The sequence below is a fragment of the Alligator mississippiensis genome, chromosome 2 (assembly GCF_030867095.1).
Source record: "Alligator mississippiensis isolate rAllMis1 chromosome 2, rAllMis1, whole genome shotgun sequence".
Taxonomy (NCBI): Eukaryota; Metazoa; Chordata; order Crocodylia; family Alligatoridae; genus Alligator; species Alligator mississippiensis.
Window position 1 is genome coordinate 261,797,225 of NC_081825.1, and position 26,338 is coordinate 261,823,562.

General features: G+C 47.3%; 1 protein-coding gene across 1 annotated transcript in view; it reads left to right on the top strand.

The window, feature by feature from the left end:
- The window catches only part of IFT43 (intraflagellar transport 43), a 73,047-nt gene that overhangs the window by 13,020 nt on the left and 33,689 nt on the right, over positions 1 to 26,338 (top strand). The window contains exon 3 of the mRNA XM_006268370.4: positions 13,128 to 13,195. Within this exon, the coding sequence (XP_006268432.3) occupies positions 13,128 to 13,195 (68 nt within the window). The remainder of the gene's footprint in view (positions 1 to 13,127; positions 13,196 to 26,338) is intronic.

Sequence of the window (26,338 nt, forward strand, 5' to 3'; positions counted from 1 at the left end):
CTTGGAGAAGGAGAAGGTGATTAGGTACAGTCAGCATGGATTCACCAAGGCCAAGTCATGCCTAACGAGCTTCACTGCCTTCTGCTATAAGATGACTGGCTTTGTGGATGTGGGGAGACCAGTAAATGTGATATCTTGACTTTAGCAAGGCTTTTGATACAGTCTCCTACAACATTCTCGCAAGCAAGCTAAGGAAGTACGGGTTAGATGAATGGACTGTAAGGTGAATGCAAAACTGGCTGGATCATCAGGCTCAGAGGGTAGTAGTCAATGGCTCAGTGTTTAGTTTGCAGCCAGTATCAAGTGGAGTGCCCCAAGGGTCAGTCCTGAGGCTAGTTTTGTTCAATATCTTCATCAACCTGGAAGATGGGATGGAGTGCACCCTTAGCAAGTTTGCAGATGACACCAAGCTGGGGGGAGTAGTAGACATGCTGGAGAGTAGGGCTAGAATTCAGAGACATGTAGACAAATTGGAGGATTGGGCCAAAAGGAGTCTCATGAGGTTCAACAAGGACAAGTACAAAGTTCTGCGCTTAGGACAGAACAATCCCATGTACTGGTACAGACTGGGGGCTGACTGGCTAAGCAGCAGCTCTTCAGAAAAGGACCTACAGGTTACAGTGGACAGTAAGCTGAATATGAACCAATAGTGTGCCCTTGTTGTGAAGAAGACTAATGGCAGACTGGGCTGCATTAGTAGGAGAGATGCTAGCAGGTCAAGGGAAGTGATTCTTCCCCTCTATTCGGCACTGATGAGACCACATCTGGAGTACTGCATCCAGTTTTGAGTCACGTTCCCTGCCCCTTGCTGCCCTAACCACCACTACAGAAAGGATGTAGACAAATTGGAGAGAGTCTAGCTGAGGGCAGTAAAAATGGTTAGGCATCTGGGGGAACTGGGCTCACTGAGTCTGGAGAAGAGAAGTCTGAGAGGGGATTTAATAGCAGCCTTCAACTTCTTGAAGGGTGGTTCCAAAGAGGATGGAGCTTGACTGTACTCAGTGGTGGCAGTGGTTTTAAGTTGCAACTTTCTCATGAGAAGGAGGGTATTAAAGTACTGGAACAGGCTACCCAGAGAGGGTATGAAATTTCCATCCTTAGAGGTTTTTAAGACTTGGCTAGACAGAGACTTGGCTAGCATGATATAGCTGGAGATGGTCCTGCTTTCAGCAGGGGTTTGGGCTAGATGACCTCCTGAGGTCCCTTCCAACCATAATTTTCTATGGTTTTATGTCTCAAGGGTTAAGCAGGGGTCTGTGGACTATTCACACAATGGGAGTTTCCCTGATAATCAGAAAATAAAGCTATGGGCTTAACTCCCATTGGAACTAATTCCATCCCTGTATACTTCCGTATATCGGTGGTTCCCAAGCTGTTTAACACTGATTTTAAAGTAAAGTAACCTGAGATGACTTCCTCTCCTCTTGAGTCAGGGATGTTGTATGCTGTGATTGGGGGATGTTGAGATTTGCTCTAGGAGGAAGCAATTCCCACTAGAAAACCCCTCATGTAAATAGTTATTGTCCTCTTTGGGGTCTGAAGAAATAAGAAAGTTAATGTTATGCGTGTAAACAGCTTTTCAAGGGAAAAAATAGGAGTTAGCCCATAGGAGTCTGACAGACCAATGAGCGGCTTATAACTCACATTGTAACATTCATATTACCTCTATCCTTCATTTAAAAACCCTTTCTGAGTAAACTGTGAATGAAACCCTAACTGTGTAGCTGTAGCATATCCCTCCCTTAGTAATTGCTTAGCTAAACTGAAATACTTGGCTTATTTAATCATTTGTCCGGAGTTGGCCCCTTTATCCCCTGATCACTCATGTAGCCTTTCTCTGAACTCCCTTTGGGATGTACTGAGTGTTACAATCTGCAGTCTTCCTGTATTTGGTCCGTTTCCCTTCTGTGGATTGGAGATAGTTTGAGGGTGGCTGAATTAATATTCAGCCATGAGCATATGTGCCATTGATATCAATGTACCTGCTGAAATCTTATCCTGCAGCTGTCTGCAGCTCCAGGAGTTGTGTTGCGTCCCCTGGCAAACCTGCCAGCTCAGCTTTGAATGTTTGCCAGTATATTCTCCTTTGGCTGCACCTTCTAAAACTGCCTGGGATGCACAGCCAAAAGATGCGAGGTTGCTGAATGGTATGATAAATGGGCTGTCCCACTGTTTCACTTAATCTGGAGAGGCAGATTGGGCTAGAGGAGTGAGAACACAACTTGGACCAGGACTTGGGGGTTCTCTTCCTGGCTGTCCCATGGATTTGCTGTGTGACCATGACCCAGTCATTTTGCTAGTCTGTGCTTTAGCCTCTAATTCTTAAATAGGAGGAAAGAGCTGTGGGAATGAACTAGGCCCAGATCGCCAAAGGACTCTAGGCCCTTCCCCCAAAGCAGAAACCACAGTCCAGAGGTAGGTAGTAAGGCTCCCCAGACGGGGCACGAGGAGAGCTGGCCACCTCTGAATGGGATCCACAGAAGCCTGCAGGCTGATAGTATAGTGAGTCTGAAATCCTGTTCCTTTCCAGAGCTTAGGCACCCTACTCTCCCTCCACTTGCAGTTCAAAGGCAAAAGTCCTCTCCTGAAGGCAAATACCTAGGTCTCTTGTTTTGAATAATGGAGCAGGGGTTACTACTTTCCTCCAAGGGTTTGGACAGAAGAGGAGTAGTGATGACACTACACCTTAATTTATCCAACAGTCAGTCTGATGTTTAGGGCATTCCTTTGGCAGGTGATTGATAGGTCTGAATACCTTTAGACATAGGAGACCTGGGCTCAGTTCTCTCCTGTAGCTTGGGAGAGTGAACTGAACTCTTCCTCTAGCTTGGATTGATATGGCATGGCTGTCACCATGCTTTGTGTGGTGCTCAGCCTAGCAGGCAGCATCGTAGGTGTTCTGGGAATTCCTCAAGCAATAAAAGTGAAGGAATGGCTAGTTTCTGGATCCTGAATAGTTTAGGCATGAGAATGGTGTTCAGCTGCTCAGCTTCCTCAAGTGTGAGCTGCTTTTAGGTGTGCTCCAGAGCAGTATGTTAGGCACTTGGGGAGTTTTGATGTCATACTTAGGTGCCCCCAGATGCTTATTGAGCTGTTTGGATGTGAATAGTGCTGCTGCTTATTGTTCTAAGACAGGGATGTCAAATACAGTATAAGGCATGTGAGGGAGGGAAGCGTTTTAATTAAAGCAGTTCTCTGACAGCCACTCTAATTAAAGCTGCTCACTATCGCATGTATTAAGCCCCCATGCACTTTAAAATGACTGTGGGACACTTTACCTAAAGCTCATTCAGTGAGGTTTAGATAAAACACCTCTCAGTTTTAAAATGTGTGGGGGCTTAATGCATGTGACAGTGAGGTGATGAGGGAGCATTCTAAATAGAATGTGGAGCAGACTTGATTAATCGAGTCTGCTCTGATGTGTTCTAATTAGAACACAAACAAGAATGTGTATAGGTAGCCAATGGGTTTGCATTAATGGTGCTCAACCTTTTGGTCCTGCAGGCTAGATGAGTGGTGAAGGGCTTATCTGTGGGCTGGATTGGGCCCTAGGAGCCCTGCAACAATCCCTCCTGCCCCCTCGTGCCAGACTTGGGTCCCAGGGGTCTGGCACTGCCCCCTACACACTGTGATTGGGCCCTGGCGCCAGGTGCTGCCCCTACCCAGCCCTGCATGTTAGGATCGGGTGCCAGGTCTAGCATGGAGGGTTCCTGGGCTCCCCATGAGTCCAGAGATATGGCAATAGGGGAGCAAGTGCCAACAGTCCCTGTTGCCAAATTTTCAGACCCATGGGGAGCCCTGTGGACTGGGGGTTGAGCACTCCTGGTCTATGTGAATGATTTAAGGATTGCTTATCTGAGTAAGGTTTTGCAGGGTCATGGCCTTTATTTGGAAAGTGGAATGGTGTTGTTTTCCTGGACCCCATTCTTATTCTGCTGTTGTTCTGTGCACTGGGTTCCAGACTGATCAGCTGTATTCTGATCCCACCCAGTAACTGTTCCCAACCTTTCTCCAATCCTAGGTGTTGGCCCTAAGCCACTTGCTTCAGTCCAAATTACAGAAGTCAGGTTGAGATGATTTTGAGCCCCCCCCCACTGCAGTGGGCTTATCCAGTGGAGGATTGTTGTTTATGTGCAGAAGCATCCATACTGTGTAAGGCACTTTCCAAAGGCTCTTGCTCTGTTCAGGTCATGATCTAAGAATCCTGTCTGGTTCCAATTGGGTATCTTATGATCCTTTTTTATTTATTGTCTGTATTGCAGTAGCATTTAAGAGGTCCTGGCCTGCATGCTGTCTAGCAATCTGCATTCCTCCCATGAATTTTGGCTAATTGAGAGGCCTTCAACTAAGACTGGTTCCTCAGAGCGTGAGGAATACTGCTAAAGCTTTGCACTTCTTGGTGTGTTTTGGGGGGTGGAAATTGCTAGGCACCTTAAAGAACCTGAGAGAGAAATAAATGGCAGCTCCAAAGCTCCATTTCATGGAGTCATCTTCAATTGTGAGTCCCGTCTAAGATTTGCTCAACAAACACGTTTGTCACAGGCTGAGCTGAACCTCCCTGCCATGTCCTGGGATCTCAGCTGACTGTTTGGAATCTGTTGCTCTCTGTTCATGGAAGAGATGCATGTACCAGCAGAAGGGTATCAGCATGCACAGAATCATTCGTTGTTCTACCTGTTCCCTTTTGAAGTGGACCGGGTTTTATTTCTCTGTGGTCCTCTGGTTGATAGTAAGCGTGTAGGACTCCCAGCCAATCCTCTGCTCATCTGGAAGTTGGCCAGATTCTTCAGGAGGAATCTGAAAAATGCAGCTGAACTTACGTTCCCTAATTAGGCCAGCTTCCTCAGTGTGAGCCCCAGCACTGTACAGCTAGGATCTCCCCAAGGCCTTGTGTTGCCTCTTTCCCGTGCACCCCAAGTGACTGGGGATTTATTTTCAGCCTGCTGAGGTTATCTGCTGGTCCTTCAATGATGTATCTCCTTACTCTCACCAGGGCAGTGTTGCTATTCGGTCATGTTTCCCAGCTTTCTGGCAGTATCCTTCCTGCTCGGTCACTCTGCTGGGGTGCTCAGCAACTCCCTGGGTGGGAAGGAGGGATGGACTCTGGGAATCCCATGGGAAATAGTTGTATTAAAGTTCTTTTTTTTCCACAGATTTATTTCATGCCTGGAATGCTTTCATTTGAAACCACCTAAGGAGCTGACAGAGGGGTAACATGGGATGGGAACTAGTGTGTAGCCCTGTGGAGGAGCAGGCTGGTTGAGGGATGTTGCTTTACAGCCTGCAGAGGTTGAAGGGGCATTGCTATATAGCCCTTGGATGAGTAGGGGCTCTGCCATGCAAGCTGAGGTTAGAGGAAAAGCTGTTGGCAAGCATTGATGCATACACATGGGGAGTTATGTAAGATGCAGTTTAAGACAAAGTGCCATATACTTAAATACGAGTACTTTATTTATGACTGTGTTACTGTTCAGTTAGTTCATATTCATAGATGCTAGGGTTGGAAGGGACCTCAATAGATCATTGAGTCCGACCCCCTGCATAGGCAGGAAAGAGTGCTGGGTCTAGATGACCCCAGCTAGATGCTTATCCAACCTCCTCTTGAAGACCCCCAGGGTAGGGGAGAGCACCACCTCCCTTGGGAGCCCATTCCAGACCTTGGCCACTCGAACTGTGAAGAAGTTCTTCCTAATGTCCAGTCTAAATCTGCTCTCTGCTAGCTTGTGGCCATTATTTCTTGTAACCCCTGGGGGCGCCTTGATGAATAAATACTCACCAATTCCCTTCTGTGCCCCCGTGATGAACTTATAGGCAGCCACAAGGTCACCTCTCAACCTTCTGTTGTGGAGGCTGAAGAGGTCCAGGTGCCCCAGTCTCTCCTCATAGGGCTTGGCCTGCAAGCCCTTAACCATACGAGTGGCCCTTCTCTGGACCTTCTCCAGGTTATCCACATCCCTCTTGAAGTGTGGTGCCCAAAACTGCACGCAGTATTCCAGCTGCGGTCTGACCAGCGCCCGATAGAGGGGAAGTATCACCTCCTTGGATCTGTTCGTCATGCATCTGCTGATGCACGATAAAGTGCCATTAGCTTTTCTGATGGCTTCGTCACACTGCCGACTCATGTTCATCTTGGAGTCCACTAGGACTCCAAGATCCCTTTCCGCTTCCGTTCCACCAAGCAGGTAATTTCCTAGGCAGTAGGTATGCTGGACATTTTTCCTCCCTAAGTGTAGCACTTTGCATTTCTCCTTGTTGAATTGCATTCTGTTGTTTTCTGCCCATATGTCCAACCTGTTCAGGTCTGCTTGTAGTTGTTCCCTGCCCTTCGGTGTGTCCACTTCTCCCCACAGTTTTGTGTCATCCACAAACTTGGAGAGAGTACACTTCACTCCCTTGTCCAAGTCGCTGATGAAGATATTGAAGAGTATCGGTCCAAGGACCAAGCCCCGCGGGACCCCACTGCCCACACCCTTTCAGGTCGATACCGACCCATCCACTACAACTCTCTGGGTGCGACCCTCTAGCCAATTCACCACCCACCGGACTGTGTAGTCATCCAAGTTACAGCCTCTTAACTTATTCACCAGTATGGGGTGGGATACCGTATCGAAGGCCTTCCTGAAGTCTAAGTATACGACATCAACCCCTACTCCTGTGTCCAGGCGTTTTGTAACCTGGTCATAAAAAGAGACTAGATTAGTCAGGCATGATCTGCCTGCTACGAACCCGTGCTGGTTTCCCCTCAGCGTAATTTGTCCTGCCGGGCTCTTACAAATGTGAGCCTTGATAATTTTTTCGAAGACTTTGCCTAGGATGGAGGTGAGACTGACTGGCCTGTAATTGCCTGGGTCCTCCTTCCTCCCCTTCTTGAAAATGGGGACCACACTGGCCCTTTTCCAGTCCTCCGGGACCTGGCCCGTGTGCCATGAGTGTTCAAATATTCCCGCCAGTGGCTGTGCAATGACGTCAGCCAGTGCCTTCAGTACCCTTGGATGGAGCTTATCTGGGCCTGCTGACTTAAAGGCATCCAGTTCCTCCAAGTGACTCTGCACCATCTCAGGGTCTACGCTTGGTAGTCTGGCGTCTTGCTGCTGCCTCTCTACAATCCCAATGAGAGCCTTGTCTTGCCCCTCGCTTAGGAACACTGAGGCAAAGAACTCGTTGAGAAGTTCAGCCTTGTCCCCCCTGTTCGTCACCAATTGCTTCTAAACATTTAGTAAGGGTCCTATTCCACCCTGGGCCTTCCTTTTACTCCCTATATATCTAAAAAACCAATTTTTTGTTATCCTTTACTTGGGATGCCATCCTCAGCTCCATGGAAGTTTTGGCCTGTCTAACTGCCTCCCTACAAGTGCGAGCAGAGGAGGTATACTCCTATTTGGAAATCTCTCCCTGTTTCCACTTTTTATACGCTCCCCTTTTAGTCCGCAGGCTGCCCTGGATTTCTCTGGTCAGCCAAGGAAGCCTCCTGGCCCCTTTCCCTCTTTTTCCTCGCATCAGGATCATCTCCCTCTGTTCCTGAAGGATCATTTCCTTAAGGTACAGCCACCCTTCCTGGGCTCCCATCTCTTCAAAACTCCTACTCTGCAGTGCGTCCTTGACTAATTGCCTGAGTTCATTGAAATCAGCTTTCCTAAAGTCTAGCACTTTCACCCTGCTAGTTACCTTACCCACTCGACGTCTTATGAATTCTATTATTTGGTGATCGCTGTCCCCCAGACGACCACCAATCTTTAGGTCCCCTACCGTATCATCCCCCGTTGCCAATACCAGGTCCAGTAAGGCATTCCCCCTAGTGGGACCGTGTACCTCCTGTCAGGTGGAGGTCCTGTACACAGGATAGGAACGTGCGTGAACGGTGGGACTTTGCTGTCTGTGTCTCCCAGCAGATGTCTGGGTAGTTTAGGTCCCCCATGACTACCGCCCCTTTAGCTTTTATGGCCTCTGAGAGCTGCCTCAGGAGCCCCGAATCTAGTTTTTCCCCTTGGTGTGGGGGTCTGTAGCAGACACCTACCACCAAATCCCTTTCTCCTTGCCCCCCCATGTAACAACCCACAATCCTTGTACTTTCTCATCCTTCGATTCCATCTTGATGAGGGTCGAAGTATGTTGCTCATTGACATAGAGCGCAACCCCTCCCCCTTTCTTCCCCACCCTGTCCTTTCTGTACAGCCTATAACCCTCAATATGTACCGCCCAGTCGTGGGACGAATCCCACCAGGATTCAGATAGCCCTACTAAGTCATAGGTGTTTTCTGCAAGTAGGAGCACTAGTTCATCCTGCTTGTTCCCCATGCTCCTAGCATTAGTGTATATAGGCACTTGAGCCCTGTGACTGGTGCCTTTTTTGCCCCCCAGCTCCGATTCTCAAAGGGCCCCTTATTGCTCACCTGCTTATTGCTTACCTGTGCTGTATTGTTGGCCACCCCATGGATTGCAGGTTCCCAATGTTCTCCTTCTTCAGGCTGGGCTGTCCTTGTGGGTGCCACATGGTTTGGTGGTCCATGGGTTCCCCTGCCTTCATCTTCCCCTCCCCCCAACGAGCCTAGTTTAAAGCCCGCCGGAGGAGATCCACCAACCTAGAAGAGAACATACGCTTACCTTTGGGGGACAGATGAAGCCCATCCCAACTGAGCATGTCCCTCGTCGTGATGTGCGGGTCGTTGTCCAGGAAGCCGAAGCCTGCCTCGAGACGCCATTGCCAAAGCTGCCAGTTGGTCTCTCTAATGCAGTTCTCGTGCCGTCTTCTGCATCCACTCACTGGTAGGACAGAAGAGAATACCACCTGTGCACCGATCTCCCTCAGCATGCCGCCCAGAGCATGGTAGTCCATCATCAGGTGATCAGGGCTTCTGGCTGCATCATTAGTACCCACATGGACTAAGACCATAGGGTAGTAATCGGTGGGCTTAATCCTGGCCTGGATTATTCCCGTCACATCCCGAATTTTTGCTCCGAACAGTCAGTAGACCTCTCATGTTGAGGGGTCCTGGCGACAGATGGGCCCTTCCATACCTCTCAGGTTGAAGTCGCCTATGACGATCACTTGACGCCTCCTCCTATATAGCTGAGCCTTTCAGTTGTTTTAAGTCCTGACACCTGTTGTGCAGTACAGACTGGCACTTTTCTATTGTGGTAAATGGTACAGACCATTTAGGGCTCCAGAGAAGGCCCTGGCCATCTTGCTGTACCTGAGATCCCCATCTCCTACAATAAAGGAAAGTAGCTGGCTCTAAGGACAGGAGTCTAGAGGGAAATGGACTCAGCAGTGTTACTTTAGGAACGTAGGACAACTGGAACTCCTTGGAGGCTGTCTCATGGAAAGCACCTGTGCTGCATTCCTAACAATGGGCTTCATAAAGTGAGGGCAGGCCCTGGCACAGTTCCATTGCTGTAGGAAGCTTGAGGAATTGCCTTTGGCACACTTGAGAAATTGGTCCTTCCCTGTATCTTGTTCTGTGTGGTAGCTGTACAGACCAGTTTCTTTCTGTGGCTGCCTGAAGGCATCAGGGTTATTTTTTGTGATTCTGGTGACTATCCAGAACTAATTCACAAGGTTCATTGATTCATAAATGCTAGGGTTGGAAGGACCTCAGCAGATCATTGAGTCCGACCCCCTGCCTAGGCAGGATAGAGTGCTGGGTCTAGATGACCCCAGCCAGCTGCCTATCCAGCCTTCTCTTAAAGACCCCCAAGTTAGGGGAGAACACCACCTCCCTTGGGAGCCCATTCCAAATTTTGGCCACCCTTACTGTGGAGAAGTTTTTCCTGATATCTAGCCGAAATCAGAAGTCTCTCTGTGGAAGAGATTTTTCTTTTATTAACTATAAAGCTAACTTATTGTAGAAACTGAAACTCAAGCCTGGCTCTGATTCTCTTCTTCTCTTCCTTTCCATGTCTGTTGGTAAATAAATACATGGCAATTCCATCCCATCTAAAATCTTCAAATGCTAGCATGTTGGGTAGGGATAGGAGTAGGACATGGCACTTCTAGTGAGTGAGGAGGGTCCACAGTAGACCATTTCTGTGCCCCCTGATAAACACTGCCAGTGTCATTTGAGTCTGTTTCCCTACACAGAATTTGAATTTACCTGATGAAGGTAAATTAATCCACATCTTCTATCCCTCCTAAAAACCTGTTTATGGGAGGAACCTAACACATCCATAACCTGTCTCTGTAACAGTAAGTGCCTACTGAAGCTTTACCTGTTCTCAGGTTCCTGAACAGCAGCTTGTATGTTTTACATGAGGGGAAAAATACCCTGCAGTAATAGAGAAACAAGCTAACAGGAGACTGGAACCCCTTTTTCCCAAGTGATATAGGAAATAGAGGAGAAGCCATCTGGAACTGCTGCTGACTGGCAAGGAGGAGAAAGTGACCACATGTATGAAGAAGGGAGCCAGTGAATACTTGCTGCTTGAATTCAACATAGTGAAGACTGGGGATTCAGAGAACAAAGCTAATAGATGTAAAGGGGTTAGGGAGGGGATAATTATATGAACAAGGTGCAAGTAAGGAACTTCCAACAAAGAAAGGTTTGGGGAATGCCTGATGCCGTCATAAAGACAAGACATTGAATTCTTGTGGAGGAAAAAAATTAAAGGACCAAGCCATGGACAATATGGACTGAAGGTAAAAGTTTTCTGGGATGGAACACAAGTTTACAGTTTAATCTTGTAGGGAGAAGCTGAGGGTGGCAAGAAAAAGGACTATTTAATGCTGCCAAAAAAGTTAAGGGGAGTAAAAGCTTGTGTGTGTGTGTGTGTGTGTGTGTGTGTGTGTGTGTGAAGAGGTGGGTGAAAACATGCTAAAATGTCATAACTGGTGGTGCATGACAGTGAAACTGGGTGCTCATTATTTTAGAAAACCAGGCAACATTTTTAGACACTGAATTTTACCATTGGGCCCTTTCTTTTGAGTCTTCGCCAAAATGTAACAGGAAGGGTGAAATGTCTAGAACTGAATTTGTCTAGTTACACCAGACCTATGAAGTTCTACCTGTAGTGTCATTTGGATGTGGTGTTCTTTTCATTTTCTGTCCCAAAGTCTGGCTTGAAACTGCCAGATCTACCTCAGCAATAGCTGTGTTTTGGTGATGCATGTGAACTGATACTTGAATTGTAGCTTGTAAAATACTTTAAGATTTTGGGATAAATGATTCCAAATAAATGTAAATTTATTATTACTCAAAAAAAATGCCCATAGAACGCTAGCCTAATTATGGAACTTTATAGACCAAGTCACTAATCTTCAGTGGGTGCAACTATAGTTAATCCTGGAAGAGTCACCAGAAGAATTGGCTGTGGGAATATGTGAAAGGTTCATATTTTGGACATTAGAAGCTATGTGGCCTATGTACACATTGGGGAGAAACTGTAAATTGGATGAGACAATGAGATTGAATCCCAGATACATAATGAAGTCATGTCCTGGACAGAAACCAGGAAAACATTTTCAGAAGTATCCCCTTATTGTGGGTGCCAAACGTGAGGGGCCTTGCATTTGAATGTTGATTTTTTTTTTTTTTGGATGGTATAGGTTTTAAACCACAGTCACACCATTTGGGGTTTGGGTTAAAAGCATTTTGCCTCCTGTACTCTTTGGCAGCATATGTGCAACTCATTGTACTCATGAGCCATCACTGCCTGTGGTTGTGCAGGGAACAGTTGTAAGGCTGGGTGTCTGGTGGATGTGAATGGTAGGCTGTGTACGAGAGAGAGCTCTTGAGCCATACAAGAAGTGGATTCAGGGTTGTACATGATTAAAGAGGAACAGTTGTTTGGGGTGAGGGAGTTCTGTGGTGGGAGTAGGGTTGCATGTGCACACACACACCCATATGTGGTGTGTTTTTGTCTCTTTCCAGGACTCTGGGAGTGTACAAATCAACCGAATTCAAAATGCTCCTTTTTTGGCACTGCAACGTCTTCTCTGGTTTGGCATCTTAAGAATCTGGGGGAATCATTTAAAGATCAGAAAACTCCATTCACTTGGGCCCCTGAAGGCTTCACATTCTGTGACATGGTCATTCCAGTCGACTGAGCTCTGTCCCCTGCGGATGAGCCCATATATGGAGGCCATTTCCTGTGTTTCATGCTCCCTGCCTGTCCCTCTGCCCTCCTGTGCTCCCTTTGCTGAAGAAAGCTGGTATTTTGGGACTTCAGCTCCTGCCTCATTCCTGCTCCCTGTTTATTTTTGGAGAGTGACTATTTTTGCTCCTATCAGGGAGCTATGCGGGGTCACGTCCCCTCTTTGCAACAGGCAACGGCTGCCCCTGGCAGACTTTCTCTGTTTCCCACACTCACAAACAATATTTCTGCTTCAGGAAACAAACACTGGAGACCCTCAGTATGGGGCTTACCACCACCTCTCCTCACCTCATGGCCTTCTCTCAGGCTGGACCCCCACATGCGCTCCACTTTAAAGAATTTTCAGGATTCACCAACCCATGATTCCCCAACCCACTCTCTTTCTTAACAAAAGCTCAGGGGTCCCAGAGTCCCAATCCCACTACAGCCAAGGCACTCTCGGGGTTATTATATCATTTTCACACTTCGCTCTTGCTTGAGCAAATCGCCGTTGCCCATTTGCTGTTTCAGGATATTTGAAGTCAGCTCATATCCTCCCCATTATGTCCACTTCTGTATGTCATACAGATAGCTTGGGCCTCTGCTGAATGAGATGCTTTATGCTCCTGGGTGCAGAGAGTCTTCTCATGGCAAGGACAGAAGAGAAAATGCTGGTAACAATAGTAAGCTTTGGATGTGCCCCAAAAACCTGGAGAGAGAGCAGCAGCCACAGTCAGAATGGCTGCCATGGGCAGTGTTCCTTGGGTAAGAAGGACCACAATCTAGGGCATATGAAGTTGAAGCTCAGCCAGGTTACTGGTTAGTCTGATGTATCTCTTGCTTTAACAGACATTTTCAACCTCTGCAACATTTCTGCTCCTTGTGCTTTGTGAAACGCTTCTAAATCCAGCCTCTAAGTGCTGGGCTGATGCTTCTTGTCGGTCACTGTTTACAGAGGTCATCTTGAGTGAACCCCATGTCTGAGTTTCCCTAATTGGAGTTGGGTATAACATGTAGCTTCAGGTATAACATACATGTGGCTTTGTTTTTTTTCCTTAAAGGGCCCCCCGCCTAAACCTGCACGCCGGCATGGAGGTTGGGCAGAGGATCCTGTAATGGCACCTTCCAAGTGAGTACCAACGTCTTTATCAGGGTGGGTTTGTCTAAACATCATCTATTGGGTCTTGCTGTCACAACCATAAGAGCAGTGCTCTCACACCCTATGTGCTGCCCTTATCATAGCTTTTTGGATCCCTCCAGATCACCCCGAACAAAGTATCCATTCTGCTGCGGACAGCTGGCTAACTCCATATGTGCTGCTCTGCCTGGGTCTTCAGATCTGTGTGTAAGCAGTGGCCATATGCCTCACACCTGCAGGACATCCCACACCTGCCTCTGCTCTTACTTATAGCATCTTATAGGTCAGTGGTCAACAGCTTATGGTCCACAGGCTGGATATGGCCTGCAGATGTAGAGATATGCAGCCTGTAGATGTAGAGCTTCAGAGGCAGGGGGCTTTGGCTGCAGGTGTTCTTCTTGTGCTACTGCAAGGATGAGCAGTGGTGACAGCTGCATCCTAGCGCCTGCCTATCCACCTGCCCCTGACTTGGGGTGGGTTGTCCTAGACCAAAGATGGAAACGTTGTGTGCCCCTGTTATAAGCTGTTTTTGCTTTCCCTGATTTTGCATCCTGAAGTTGTAAGTGAGGGCTTGAAGGGATGGTTTTGTGGATTCCTTCAGTTAATAAGTCCCTGTGAACATAGCAGATGAAACTTGATGACCCCTTTTAGTCTTATATTCCTGTGTTTCTCTATGAGGGGAGTGGAGAAGGAGTTAGGGCAGCCCCCACAGGTATTTTAGAGACAGTTTCAAGGGGATCTTGTGGCTGGCTGAGCTCTTTCTAGGAGAGTATCCCACTGGTGAACAGGGAGCTCCACTGGCGGGTAGTGTATTCCATAGGAAGAATCAAGGTTTTTATGGCCAACCTTGGAGGCAAGAGTGAAACTGGTCAGTGTGGACTTGGTGGTGGTGGGATGACTAATGTAATACCTAGGAAGAAATCCAGGTGTCTACAGGCCTGGTCACCTTTCTCTGAGGCTCCCTGATCTGTGGGAAGGTTGCATGTGTTTCTTTGTGGCCAAGAGGAGAGGATATCACATTCAGGGTCCTGCTACAAGTCCTGTCCCATAATAATGGGGACAGTCGAAGATAGAAACCTGAGAAATCAGGGAAGGAAGTGGGAATCAGTGCTGCTACAAAATCCAGTGCCATTGCTTGGAACTGGCCGGGGATATCTGGAAGAAAGAGAAGATCGGGCTGTAACAGGAAAAAAGAAGCATCCTAAGAAGAGTGATTTCCAGCCCCAGTGTATAGAGGGATTTTTGTAAGAGGCCTCCGGTCTGCTTGCAGGACCAAACAGCTACTTTACAGAGACATGCTGGTGAAGAAGAGCAAATTATATTGTTTTCATCCTCTCCTCAGCCTTCCACGTTATGATCATAGGGTCATAGGAAAGCCAGGCTGGACCTTGCAAGGCCATCTAATCCAGCCCCCTATTCAAGGCAGGATCATCCTAACTAAACCATCCCAGCCTGTTGTCAACCAAGAACAGGCCTGAATGAGAGATGGTATGATCAGTCACTCAGGCTCTGACCCACATGAGCCTGGAAAACAGCACAGATCTCTTATGTTGTATGAGCAGTATGGTATATCTTTTCCCAGGATGCTCACCATTACAGGCCTGACCCCAGTTTCTTTTGATAGGCCTCAGGCAGCAATGTTATTTCTGCAGCACATTACACATGTTTAATGTGGCAAGTTCTTGGCCTGAGCTACTTCCTACCAAACTAGGCACAAATTGGACAAAGGAGCAGGACAGAAGATAAAGGGAGGTGACCCATATTCGTGGGAGTCCTGGTTAGCTTGGCATCTTCTGTCCTTGCCTGGAGTAACATGCCAAGATCTAATTCAAGTGGACATTTGGCATGATCTACATCTGAATTAACAGCCACAAATAAATATTTTGGCACAAATCCTAGTGAGTCAATTTGAGAGGGTTTATTCTGTGTTTTTAAAATATTTTTTAATCAAAGAATGGGCAGGAGGCATTTAGACAATCAGTTCCTTGTCATTTTTCTTTTCAGTTTCTGTCTTCAGCTCCAGAGCCTACAAATACCATTTTTTCCTCTCTATCTATTTAGGCTCTCTGAGCTTGTAGGGCTGTCTCCTCTGTGACATTTCCCAGCCTGTTTGTGAAGAGTCTGAGTCATCGGCTGACATCATGTTTAATTATTTCTGCTTTCGCAGTGTTATTTTGGTACTGACTTGATAATTAATTTGAAATCCCATCTAGTTACACTGGTATACCTGCATGAATGTAGATCATGAGTATAAAGGCGCTTGTATTATGGCCAGTGTAAGCGTTTCTTTACTAATATAACTGAGCCAACACTGAGGGGTTGCACCATTTAAACTGAATGGGTTTTTGAATTGAGGAAGTTAAATCAGTACAAAAAACGTTTAGATAAGGCCCTCAGAAACATTGTTGAGGACGGGAAAATGGGATGGGTCTGTGCAGATTTTTGTTGTGTGGGTGTGTTGTATATCAGTTTAGCAATTACATCCATTCATAAAAACGTCTTGTAATACTTTACATACTGTTCTGTCCCCTAGATTCATAGATGTTAGGGTCGGAAGGGACCTCAATAGATCATCAAGTCCGACCCCCTGCATAGGCAGGAAAGAGTGCTGGGTCTAGATGACCCCAGCTAGATGCATATCCAACCTCCTCTTGAAGACCCCCAGGGTAGGGGAGATCACCACCTCCCTTAGGAGCCCGTTGCAGACCTTGGCCACTCTAACTGTGAAGAAGTTCTTCCTAATGTCCAGTCTAAATCTCTCTGCTAGCTTGTGGCCATTATTTCTTGTAACCCCCAGGGGTGCCTTGGTGAATAAAACCACACCAATTCTCTTCTGTGCCCCCGTGATGAACTTATAGGCAGCCACAAGGTCGCCTCAACCTTCTGTTGCGGAATCTGAAAAGGTCCAGGTTCTCTAGTCTCTCCTCGTAGGGCTTGGTCTGCAAGCCCTTAACCATACGAGCGGCCCTTCTCTGGACCCTCTCCAGGTTATCTGCATCCCTCTTGAAGTGCGGTGCCCAGAATTGCACGCAGTATTCCAACTGCGGTCTGACCAGCGCCCGATAGAGGGGAAGTATCACCTCTTTGGATCTATTTGTCATGCATCTGCTGATGCACGATAAAGTGCCATTAGCTTTTCTGATGGCTTCGTCACACTGCCGACTCATGTTCATCTTAGAGTCCACTAGGACTCCAAGATCCCTTTCCACTTCCGTGCCACCCAGCTGGTCATTTCCTAGGCAGTAGGTGTGCTGGACATTTTTCCTCCCTAGGTGCAGCACTTTGCATTTCTCCTTGTTGAACTGCATTCTGTTGTTTTCTGCCCACTTGTCCAACCTGTCCAGATCTGTTTGCAGCTGTTCCCTGCCCTCCGGCGTGTCCACTTCTCCCCATAGCTTTGTGTCATCTGCAAACTTGGACAGAGTACACTTCACTCCCTCGTCCAAGTCGCTGATGAAGACATTAAAGAGTATCGGTCCAAAGACCGAGCCTGCGGAACCCCACTGCCCACACCCTTCCAGGTCGAAACCGACCCATCCACCACGACTCTCTGGGTGCAACCCTCTAGCCAATTCGCCACTGTGCAGTCATCCAAGTCACAGCCTCTTAACTTGTTCACCAGTATGGGTTGGGATACCGTATTGAAGGCCTTCCTGAAGACTAAGTATACAACATCCACCCCTACTCCTGTGTCCAGGCGTTTTGTAACCTGGTCATAAAAAGAGACTAGAGTAGTCAGGCATGATCTGCCTGCTACGAACCCTTGCTGGTTTCCCCTCAGCATAATTTGCCCTGCTGGGCTCTTGCAAATGTGAGCCTTGATAATTTTTTCAAAGACTTTGCCAAGGATAGAGGTGAGACTGACTGGCCTATAGTTGCCCGGGTCTTCCTTCCTCCCCTTCTTGAAAATGGGGATCACATTGGCCCTTTTCCAGTCCTCCGGGACTTGGCCCGTGTGCCACGAGTGTTCATATATTCCCTCCAGTGGCTGTGCAATGATGTCAGCCAGTGCCTTCGGTACCCTCAGATGGAGCTCATCCGGGCCTGCTGACTTAAAGGCATCCAGTTCTTCCAAGTGACTCTGCACCATCTCAGGGTCTACGCATGGTAGTCTGGCGCCTTGCTGCTGCCTTGCTACAATCCCAGTGAGAGACTTGTCCTGCCCCTCTCTTAGGAACACTGAGGCAAAGAACTCGTTGAGTTCAGCCTTGTCCCCCCTGTCCGTCACCAATTGCTTCTGTCCATTTAGTAGGGGTCCTATTCCACCCTGGGCCTTCCTTTTACTCCCTATTTATCTAAAAAACAATTTCTTGTCCTTTACTTGGGATGCCATCCTCAGCTCTATGATAGCTTTGGCTCGTCTAATTGCCTCCCTACAAGTGCGAGCAGAGGAGGTATACTCCTCTTTGGTGATCTCTCCCTGTTTCCACTTTTTATGTGCTGCCCTGGATTTCTCTGGTCAGCCAAGGAAGCCTCCTGGCCCCTTTCCCTCTTTTTCCTTGCATCGGGATTGTCTCCCTTTGTGCTCGAAGGATCATTTCCTTAAGGCACAGCCACCTTTCCTGGGCTCTATCTCTTCAAAACTCCTACTCTGCAGTGCGTCCTTGACTTAATCGCCTGAGTTCATTGAAATCAGCTTTCCTAAAGTCTAGCACTTTCACCCTACTAGTTACCTTACCCGCTCAACGTCTTATGAAGAATTCTATTATTTGGTGATCACTGTCCCCTAGATGACCACCAATCTGTAGGTCCCCTACCATGTCATCCCCCGTTGCCAATACCAGATCCAGTAAGGCATTCCCCCTAGTGGGACCGTGTACCTCCTGTCAGGTGGAGGTCCTGTACACAGGTTAGAAACCTGCGTGAATGGTGGGACTTTGCTGTCTGTGTCTCCCAGCAGATGTCTGGGTAGTTTAGGTCCCCCATGACTACCGCCTCCTTAGCTTTTATGGTCTCCGAGAGCTGCCTCAGGAGCCCCGAATCTAGTTCCTCCCCTTGGTGTGGGGGTCTGTAGCAGACCCCTACCACCAAATCCTTTTCTCCTTGCTCCCCATGTAACTTAACCCACAATCCTTCTGCTTTCTCCTCCTTCGATTCTGTCTTGATGAGGGTCAAAGTATATTGCTCATTGACATAGAGCGCAAGCCCTCCCCCTTTCTTCCCCACCCTGTCCTTTCTGTACAGCCTATAACCCTCAATATGTACCGCCCAGTCGTGGGACGAATCCCACTAGGTTTCTGTTAGCCCTACTAAGTCATAGGTGTTTTCTGCAAGCAGGAGCACTAGTTCATCCTGCTTGTTCCCCATGCTCTTAGCATTACTATATAGGCACTTGAGCCCTGTGACTGGTACCTTTGCTGCCCCCCAGCTCCGAGTCCCAAGGGGCTCTTTATTTCTTACCTGCTTATTGCTTACCTGTGCTGTACTGCTGGCTGCCCCATGGCTCGCAGGTTCCCAATGTTCTCCTTCTTCAGGCTGGGCTGTCCTTGTGGGTGCCACGTGGTTTGGTGGTCCACAGCTTCCCCCGCCCTCATCTTCCCCTCCCCCCGATGAGCCTAGTTTAAAGTCCGCCGGAGGAGATCCACCAACCTAGAAGAGAACACACGCTTACCTTTGGGGGACAGGTGAAGCCCATCCCAACTGAGCATGTTCCTCGTGCAGTCTAACGTCTTAGTTCTGTTTCTGAATGATATGATACAGTGCACTGGCATCTTGGATTTTCCTGCAGGGACACTAACTCCTTTCTTAGTACAGTACTAGTTCTGGGCTCACTGGCATGAACTAATCATTCAAAATAGTCTTTCCAATGTGATCACCTGGTCCTTGTCAAAGTACAAGTTCATCTGCTATCTTGTTTTCCATTTTCTAGTATCCCTCTCAAACCTCTCTGGACTCATCTTACTTAGATTATTTGGGTGATTAACAAATGTTCCCACCATACAGTTGGGCACTTCTGCAGGACCGTTACTATCCCAAACTGTTGCAAGATGGGAGGAAGAGAAGACTTCTGGTTTTCCATATGCTGCTAGGTCACTTTACAAATACTTTGCATATGTAGAGTGAAAGACTGCTAGGGTCTTTCACCATAGGCAACTGGTAAGGGGTGCACGGAAGGGGGGCTGGTGTCCCCCCAATGGCTGACACCGACACTGTTGGTAGGAATGGTGCCCCTCCGACAGGGCCACCACCATCAGTGGCTTCTGCGGGTGCCCCCCCCCCCCCCCAACTCAGGAAGCACCAGTCACTCATGTCTTTCATGGTTTATAAGCATTTAACAAACCTCAGTCACATCATCCTTAAGAATCACCAAAGTGACATGCTTTACAAATTAGGTGGCAAAGTATCAAACACAAAGCGGTTTCCTGGAACTACCAGTCCTCTTGTGAAATAGCTATTCTTTTTAGTGGCCCTGTTTTGTTGATGGGGAAACTGTTATGGAGAGGTTTAGTGGCTGAGGCACTGAGTCCCGCTGCTGTAACCAGCTGGCAAAACACCCTTCCGGCATGTGAGATCATTTATTTTTCTTACAGTGGGATCTCTGAGTTGAGTTTGATGTATTCATTTTTACTCAGTACATGCAGAGACAGACAGACAGAAGGAAAGCAGCTTTCCTAGTACTAGCCCAAGTGCTGATTATTCCAGCCCCATCACTGGAGTGACAGGGTTCATCTACACAGGTAGATGCTGTTAGATGGATACTTGGGCCCTGGTTGCCAGCTGGTGATACACACATATCAATAAAAACATATGATAGGTTTTGCGGCAGAAACCACTCTCCAAGCAGCAGAGGGAGCCCAAGCTCTGTTCTGAAAGCTGTGCTCATGCCCTTGGTGACATCATTGCTGACTCTTGAGACAAAGTAAATGGGTTATTGTTGGGATGGCTTGTGCATCCTAAGGGAAAAAAGAAGTGCTTGCTAATGGGGTAAAGGCCAGGCTTCTGGCAAAGAGCATTTAGTTTTGAACCTCTGAAGAGTCCACAGAGGAGAGAAATTATCAAATAAAATAAAATAAAATAAAGTATGGTGCTTACCAAGGTCTCTCTAAATCAAATAGCTGTCATTCCAAACCAGGACACTTTCTTCATAGTCTCTTCCATTACTTTCTCCGTTAATATCTGTGCTTTTGCCCTTCCTTTGTCTGGAGTGATATTTGAACGTATATGTGTTAACCAGAAGTCAGTCCTCTAAAATGTGACAATTCCCGCAGCCATCTCCACAGCGTTGGTGCATAATAGACATGACTACCTAAAGGCACCATTGTAAGCAAAAAAGAAAAAAGATGCTTTCATCAAGAAGGCATCTGCTGTGTGTGCATATGTTTATCTGCTGTGTTGTGTGAATGGAGGGGGTTACTGCTGGTGGCCTTTCTGGGGCAAGGGTCCTCTGGGCTGACCAAATCTTCTTCCTTCAGAGTAGTGATAAGCATGCCCTAGAGAGAAGTGAGGGAAGGTCAGGAACACAGACATACCAAAGGGTCCTGGGGCAGGGGGTGGCAATGTAATATGCAGGATTGCATGTGAGAGCAGCAGGAACCCCTAGATGCCCCTCATGCCCCTAGTACTGCAGCAAAAATGACATGACCAGAGTACAGATAGGATTTTGAGTTCTGGAGAGTGGGCAGGGGCAATGTTGGGCTCTGGAGCTGGAGGGAGATTATTTAAGAGATTAAGGTTTTGTATGATTTGAGGGTTCTAGAGATAAGTAAAGTTAAAATCTCCCACTACAAGATTATAGAGTTTAAAATATCTCTGTCCTCTTTGTATGAAAATGGCCCTTGAGAGAAGCTAGTTTATAGAATCTCCGGCAGCCCCTGTTTTATGAGCTGGAGTTGTAAAGGGCCTGGCAAGGGGGCAGGTCATGTCATTTCTTCCATCTTCTATTCTTAGTCCTTGAAATAAAACAAGGACTTTCCTGTGGCTCTGCTATGTTAGAAGCTAAGCATGGCTCCTGGCTATGGGGAAGCCTGCAACATTGCCCATGTCTTGCTGCCACCTGTTACTGTCATCAGTGGCGCGGAGAGTGCAGGCACAGAGGAGCAAAGTGGCCGAGCGAGGGAGCGAAACTTAGAAGGAGAAGCAAGGAAAGGAAGTCTGATTAAGTTTTGTCTTGAAGTGTCTGTTTTTGGGTTTGTCCCTGCATTGATCTGCAAGGGAATGAGGCAAGTAATGGCCCCTTGGGGACCTTCAGGACTTTCCTCTCAATGTCAGCCGTCATTTTCAATCACCCTCTCCCTCCCAGCCATTAATTTTGGCCCAGGATCATGGGGACTTGTCCATCTATCACTCCTAATTGACACTAAATGATCTGTCAGTTTATTGATGAACGGCAGGAGTGGAATTGTCACAATATATTTTACTTTCTAACAACTCCTCCTGACAATTTTACCTTGTCCATCTCGCTCTCCTCACATAAATCTCCATTGGCCTCTCATTCCTTCTCTTGGGCTGTTCTGGTGCCAGCCGCCTCCACGCCATCGGCACGCGTCAAGGACATCAAGATGGTGGTAGAGCTGCAGTCTGCTGGCCCAGGGTGGGTTTTTTTTTTGCGTTCTCTTTTTTTCTTTTAATAGACTGGATGTTCCAGGAATGCTAACTGAATCCTGCCCTCTCGCCTCCCTGACACAGCCAGAATGGGGCTCTCTGTGTCTTGAGCAGTCAGTTCTTACATTTGGACTCAGTAAACAGCAAAAAACTTAAGGGCAAAAGAACTGCCCAAGCCCTTGCCAGCAGTGCAGTGAAGAGAGATTTCTCCACTTGAATGCAGCAGAATTCCCAGTTACCAGGGGACCCCTGCAAAGGGGAAATCTTTGCACTTGTGTCCTTTTCTCCTTCTTTGCAATGGAGACAGAAGCTTGATAAGGTTGGGGGAAAAGGAAGGGTTTTGTTTTTTTTTTCTGTTGATTCTCTTTCTGTTAGTCAAGTCTTCAAACCTGGCTTTCTTGAAACACATTCTGGATGACTGCAGTATTGGTAGAATCGTGGGATCATATACAGCTAGGAAATAAAACTGAGCAATAAATAAGGGGACAGAAAAAAAAAAAGAAGACAGTTTAGGGGTTTTTTGGTTAATACCTTAATGCTCACTTTTGGCAAACAGTAAGGAAAGTGATCTCTGAAGTGTTGAGCATCTAGCCTTTTCAGCTGGGGTAAGGAATGTGCACTCTTCAGTTCTCTGCTCCTTCAAGACCTCTAGAAAAATACAGGGAGTTCACAAATAATCTGATATTTCTGGGACTAAACAGAGATGCCTCCTTCCCCACCCTTAAAAGTGCACATGGACACCCCTTCAGAGTTTTTTGGGTTTTTTTTCAATTCAACATTAAGAAGCCAAAAAAGGTACATTTTGTTTTCCTTTCAGATTAGCTCTATGCTAACAATACCGCATGCAGTCCCTGTCACTACAGTTGATAGTCATTTGTGTTGAGTCCTAGTCTATGTTTTGCCCTAAAAACCCTTTCTGTTTTGGAGCTAGGTCCTTCTCTCAAAATGTGTGGCTTCCAGTGAAAACATAAGGTCCTAGTGAATACTATTACTATAGCTAGCAGATGCTCTTCTGTAACACTTTTCATCTTGAGTTTTTCTGTATGGCCAACCCCAAATGTTAAAACATAATCAGTTCCACCCTCTAAAATCATGACATTATTTTTAAAATCGTGGGGAGTTTCAAACTAATGTTGGGGTCTTTATCTTTGCCTTGGAGATCTTTTTTTTCTTCTAACCTTTTCTTCACAACAGTGAGGGCTAGAAACTTATTTTCTTCTTTTAAGTTAAAGCTGGGAATTCTTCTCTGCTCCCATGGCACCAGAAGCTGTGGATTTATGAAAAACGCTAAATGTGGTAAGAGTTGGCAGTGATGGCCATTGAGGAAGTGGAGAGAGGAGACGTGACTACTTGGGTAAAGTCCTCGTTCTCTTTGCGATCCCAACAGCATTTCTCACACAGCAGGGGCTTGTTGGGAAAACCCAAATACTGTGTTTGGTTTTTTTTTCCCTGCAGTGTTTTGTTCAGCTGGAGCTCTGAGGAAAAAAAAAAAAAAAGATCCTGCTCATCAGCTCTTTATTACGATGTTAGGAACTTCTGTTAGTGGGAATGATGCAATGAGCAGGCTTAGGCTGAATGACCCAAGCAATCTTGGTCTGTCAGCCTGGTTGTTTGGGCCAGTTCCTAAAGTGCTGCTTTTCAGATCTCTTCCTCCCCCCACCCTCCTCCTAATGCAAGGCCATGTGTGAAAGATGAAGGGAAAAACTCCCATTTCAACTGGAGGCTTGTTTTTCCCCGCCTGTTTTTTAGTCACGTGTCTGAGAGATCCCCTTAGCCTAGATCAGGGATCAGCAATCCCCAGCATGTGTGTGTCAGAGTGTGGCACATGAAGACATTTTGCTTGGGATGCCAATCCTTGGGGTGGATGGGTGGGGAAGCTGCAAGGGGTCCATTCCTTCTTGTGGCAGTGCAGCCCCAGCCCCTTCCCTGCCCTCCATCCTGAGACATGTGTGCACCTTCCACCAGCAACAAGCCGGGCCAGGGCTCTGTGGACCCTAGAGCAGCCCCTTGCAGCCTCCTGGCTATCTGCCACAGTTGGCTTGGGTTCTTGGCAGGCCCCTGCCACCCACCAGGGAGCCTGGACTGCTTGCAGCAGGTGGTAGGAAGGCTGCAAGCAGCTGCATCAGGCTCTGCAGAGCCCCAGTCTGCCTTGTTGCCAGCAGCAGGTGTACGTGCACCTTGGGATGGATGGCGGGGAAGGAGTTGAGGCTGTGCTGCCACAAGAAGGATCAGGCCTCTTGCAGCACCCCTGTCATCTGCCCTGGCACACCAGCCTCTTACAAATTGACATTGTGATTTTTTTTTTTTGATTTTTTTTTTTTTTTTTTTGGCTTTCTGTCCAAAACCATTGCTGACCTTTGGCCTTAGATAGATGCCTGTTCAGCTTCCCAGGTCCTTAGTAATGTGCTCTAGCCCAGGGATCAGTAAACTATGGCCCATGGGCCAGATCCAGTCCATAAAGAAATTGTATCCAGCTTGCAAGTCTGGATGGTGGCAGCATTTAGCAGCGAGGGAGGAATCGGCAGCAGACAGTGGCTGCAGCCAGGTCCCTGGCCTACCTTAAACTAAGATCCATTGATTTGACTCGCTGATAAAAGGTTGCTGACCCTTACTCTAGGAAATCAGTCTAAGAAATGAAGCTTTGAGCTGTGCACTCTTTCTGCCTGAGGCTGTGGGTAGGCAGCCCCTAGTGATTTGGGAAAGGAATTTGGGAGTGTATCCAAGGGCACTATTTGGTCCAATACTCCTTCTAAGCTGACTTCTTCATGGAAGGAGTATTGGCTAAGTGAAATCCTGGCCCTATTGAAAACAACCACAAAGAAATCTTACTGATTTCTTTGGGCACATTTATTATTTTGTTCTGTTGGGTGATCAGGGCAACTGTGTTTGGACTTTTATCTTCCTTATACGTCCTCTCCATACACACTCTGCCAGTGTGTCTCTGCATAGCCCCCCACATAGACAAGAGAGGAGGCTTTTCTGGAAGGTCCACTCATTCCTCTCTGAAACTGCCAGCAAGAGGGCTACTTAAGGTGAGACAGTGTTGGACATCTGGGGAGGGATGGATTGCTTTAAACCAGGGGTGGACAAAGTCTGGCCTGCGGGCCAGATCAGGCCTACAGCAGACTTCATTTCCTAGGAGCCCCTGCCCATGTCGCTGCAGCCATTTTCCATGGAGACCCCAGGATCAGTAGGGCTGAGACAACAAGGGGCCAGGGCTTCCATGGAGATGAGTCCCAGCAGCTCTGGTAGAGTGTGCAGCTAAGTGGGGAGCTGCTCCAGGGCTGGGATCTTGCAGCGGTGACAGCGTGGTCCAGAGCCAGGGCAGAGCTGTGATCCGCTGGCTGCACACCACTGTAATCATTTGCCTTTCCAGCCCTCATATGCCCCTTATTGTAGAGCAATGTAAGATGTATTAGGGGGATTGCCTGGAGTACTGTGTCCAGTCTTCGGCCCCCCCCACTACAGAAAGGATGTGGACAAATTAGAGAGTTTAACAGAAGGCAATGAAAATGGTGAGGGGGCTGGGACACACGACTTCTGAGGAGAGGCTGAAGGAACTGGGCTTATTTAGTCTGGAGAAGAGTAGGCTGAGAGGGGATTTAATAGCAGCCCTCAACTACCTGAAGGAGGTGCCAAAGAAGATGGAGCCAGACTGTTCCCGGTAGTGACAGATGACAAAACAAGGGGCAACAGTCTCAAGTTGGAAATTTAGGTTAGATATTAGGAAAACCTTTCTTACTAGGAGAGGTTACTAAAGCACTGGTACAGGTTACCAAAAGAGGTTGTGAAATCTCTGTCCTTGGAGGTTTTTAAGACCCAACTAGACAAAGCCTTGGCTGGGATGATCTAGTTTGGGCTGGTCCTACATTGAGCCCTCCTGAGGTCCCTTTCAACCCTCATTTTCTATGATTCTGTGATTTCATCACTGGCGATGCCCAAGACTTTTCTGCTGCCTGCAGCCCTGTAAAAAGAACCAAACAAAACAAAAAAATGGTCTGGGGGGGAATTTTTTCTCTGTTCCCAAGGAACTGGACTGGAGATCTACAAAGTCATTTCTTGTGGAATTGGGCTGAAAGAGAGTGTTAGTGTTAGGACTAGTAAGGGGGGAAAATACGGTTTGTTCCTGGATCTATCGCTGACTTTGTATCTGACTGTAGATGAGTTGCTTCTTGTTTCCATGCCTCAGTGTCCCTCTCTGTAAAATGGAGAGAGCAGTATGGGCTGGCCTGCCCTTGGAGTGCTAGCTGGGTGAGAAATAGCACTTGTGCATCATTTTTGATTTAGTACCATATTTTCTCACATATACACACACTGGAATAAGATACGTTACCTTGTTTTGCAAGGCCAAATGAGGAAAATAAGACTTTTCTTTGTCATAAGTAACTGGGTAGTAGCAGCTAGGGTGCCAGGCCTGCTCATTGTTCTTCTCCCTATGGATTACATGCAAATTTTATTTGAGCTTTCACCACCAAAGATTAAGCAACAGAAACTGCTCTTCATGTATTTACTCACATACATGTACGCTCTAGTTTCCAGCAGCTGGTTTTTAGAAGGTGAGTTGTTTTATGCAAGCCAATATGGTTTCACTGG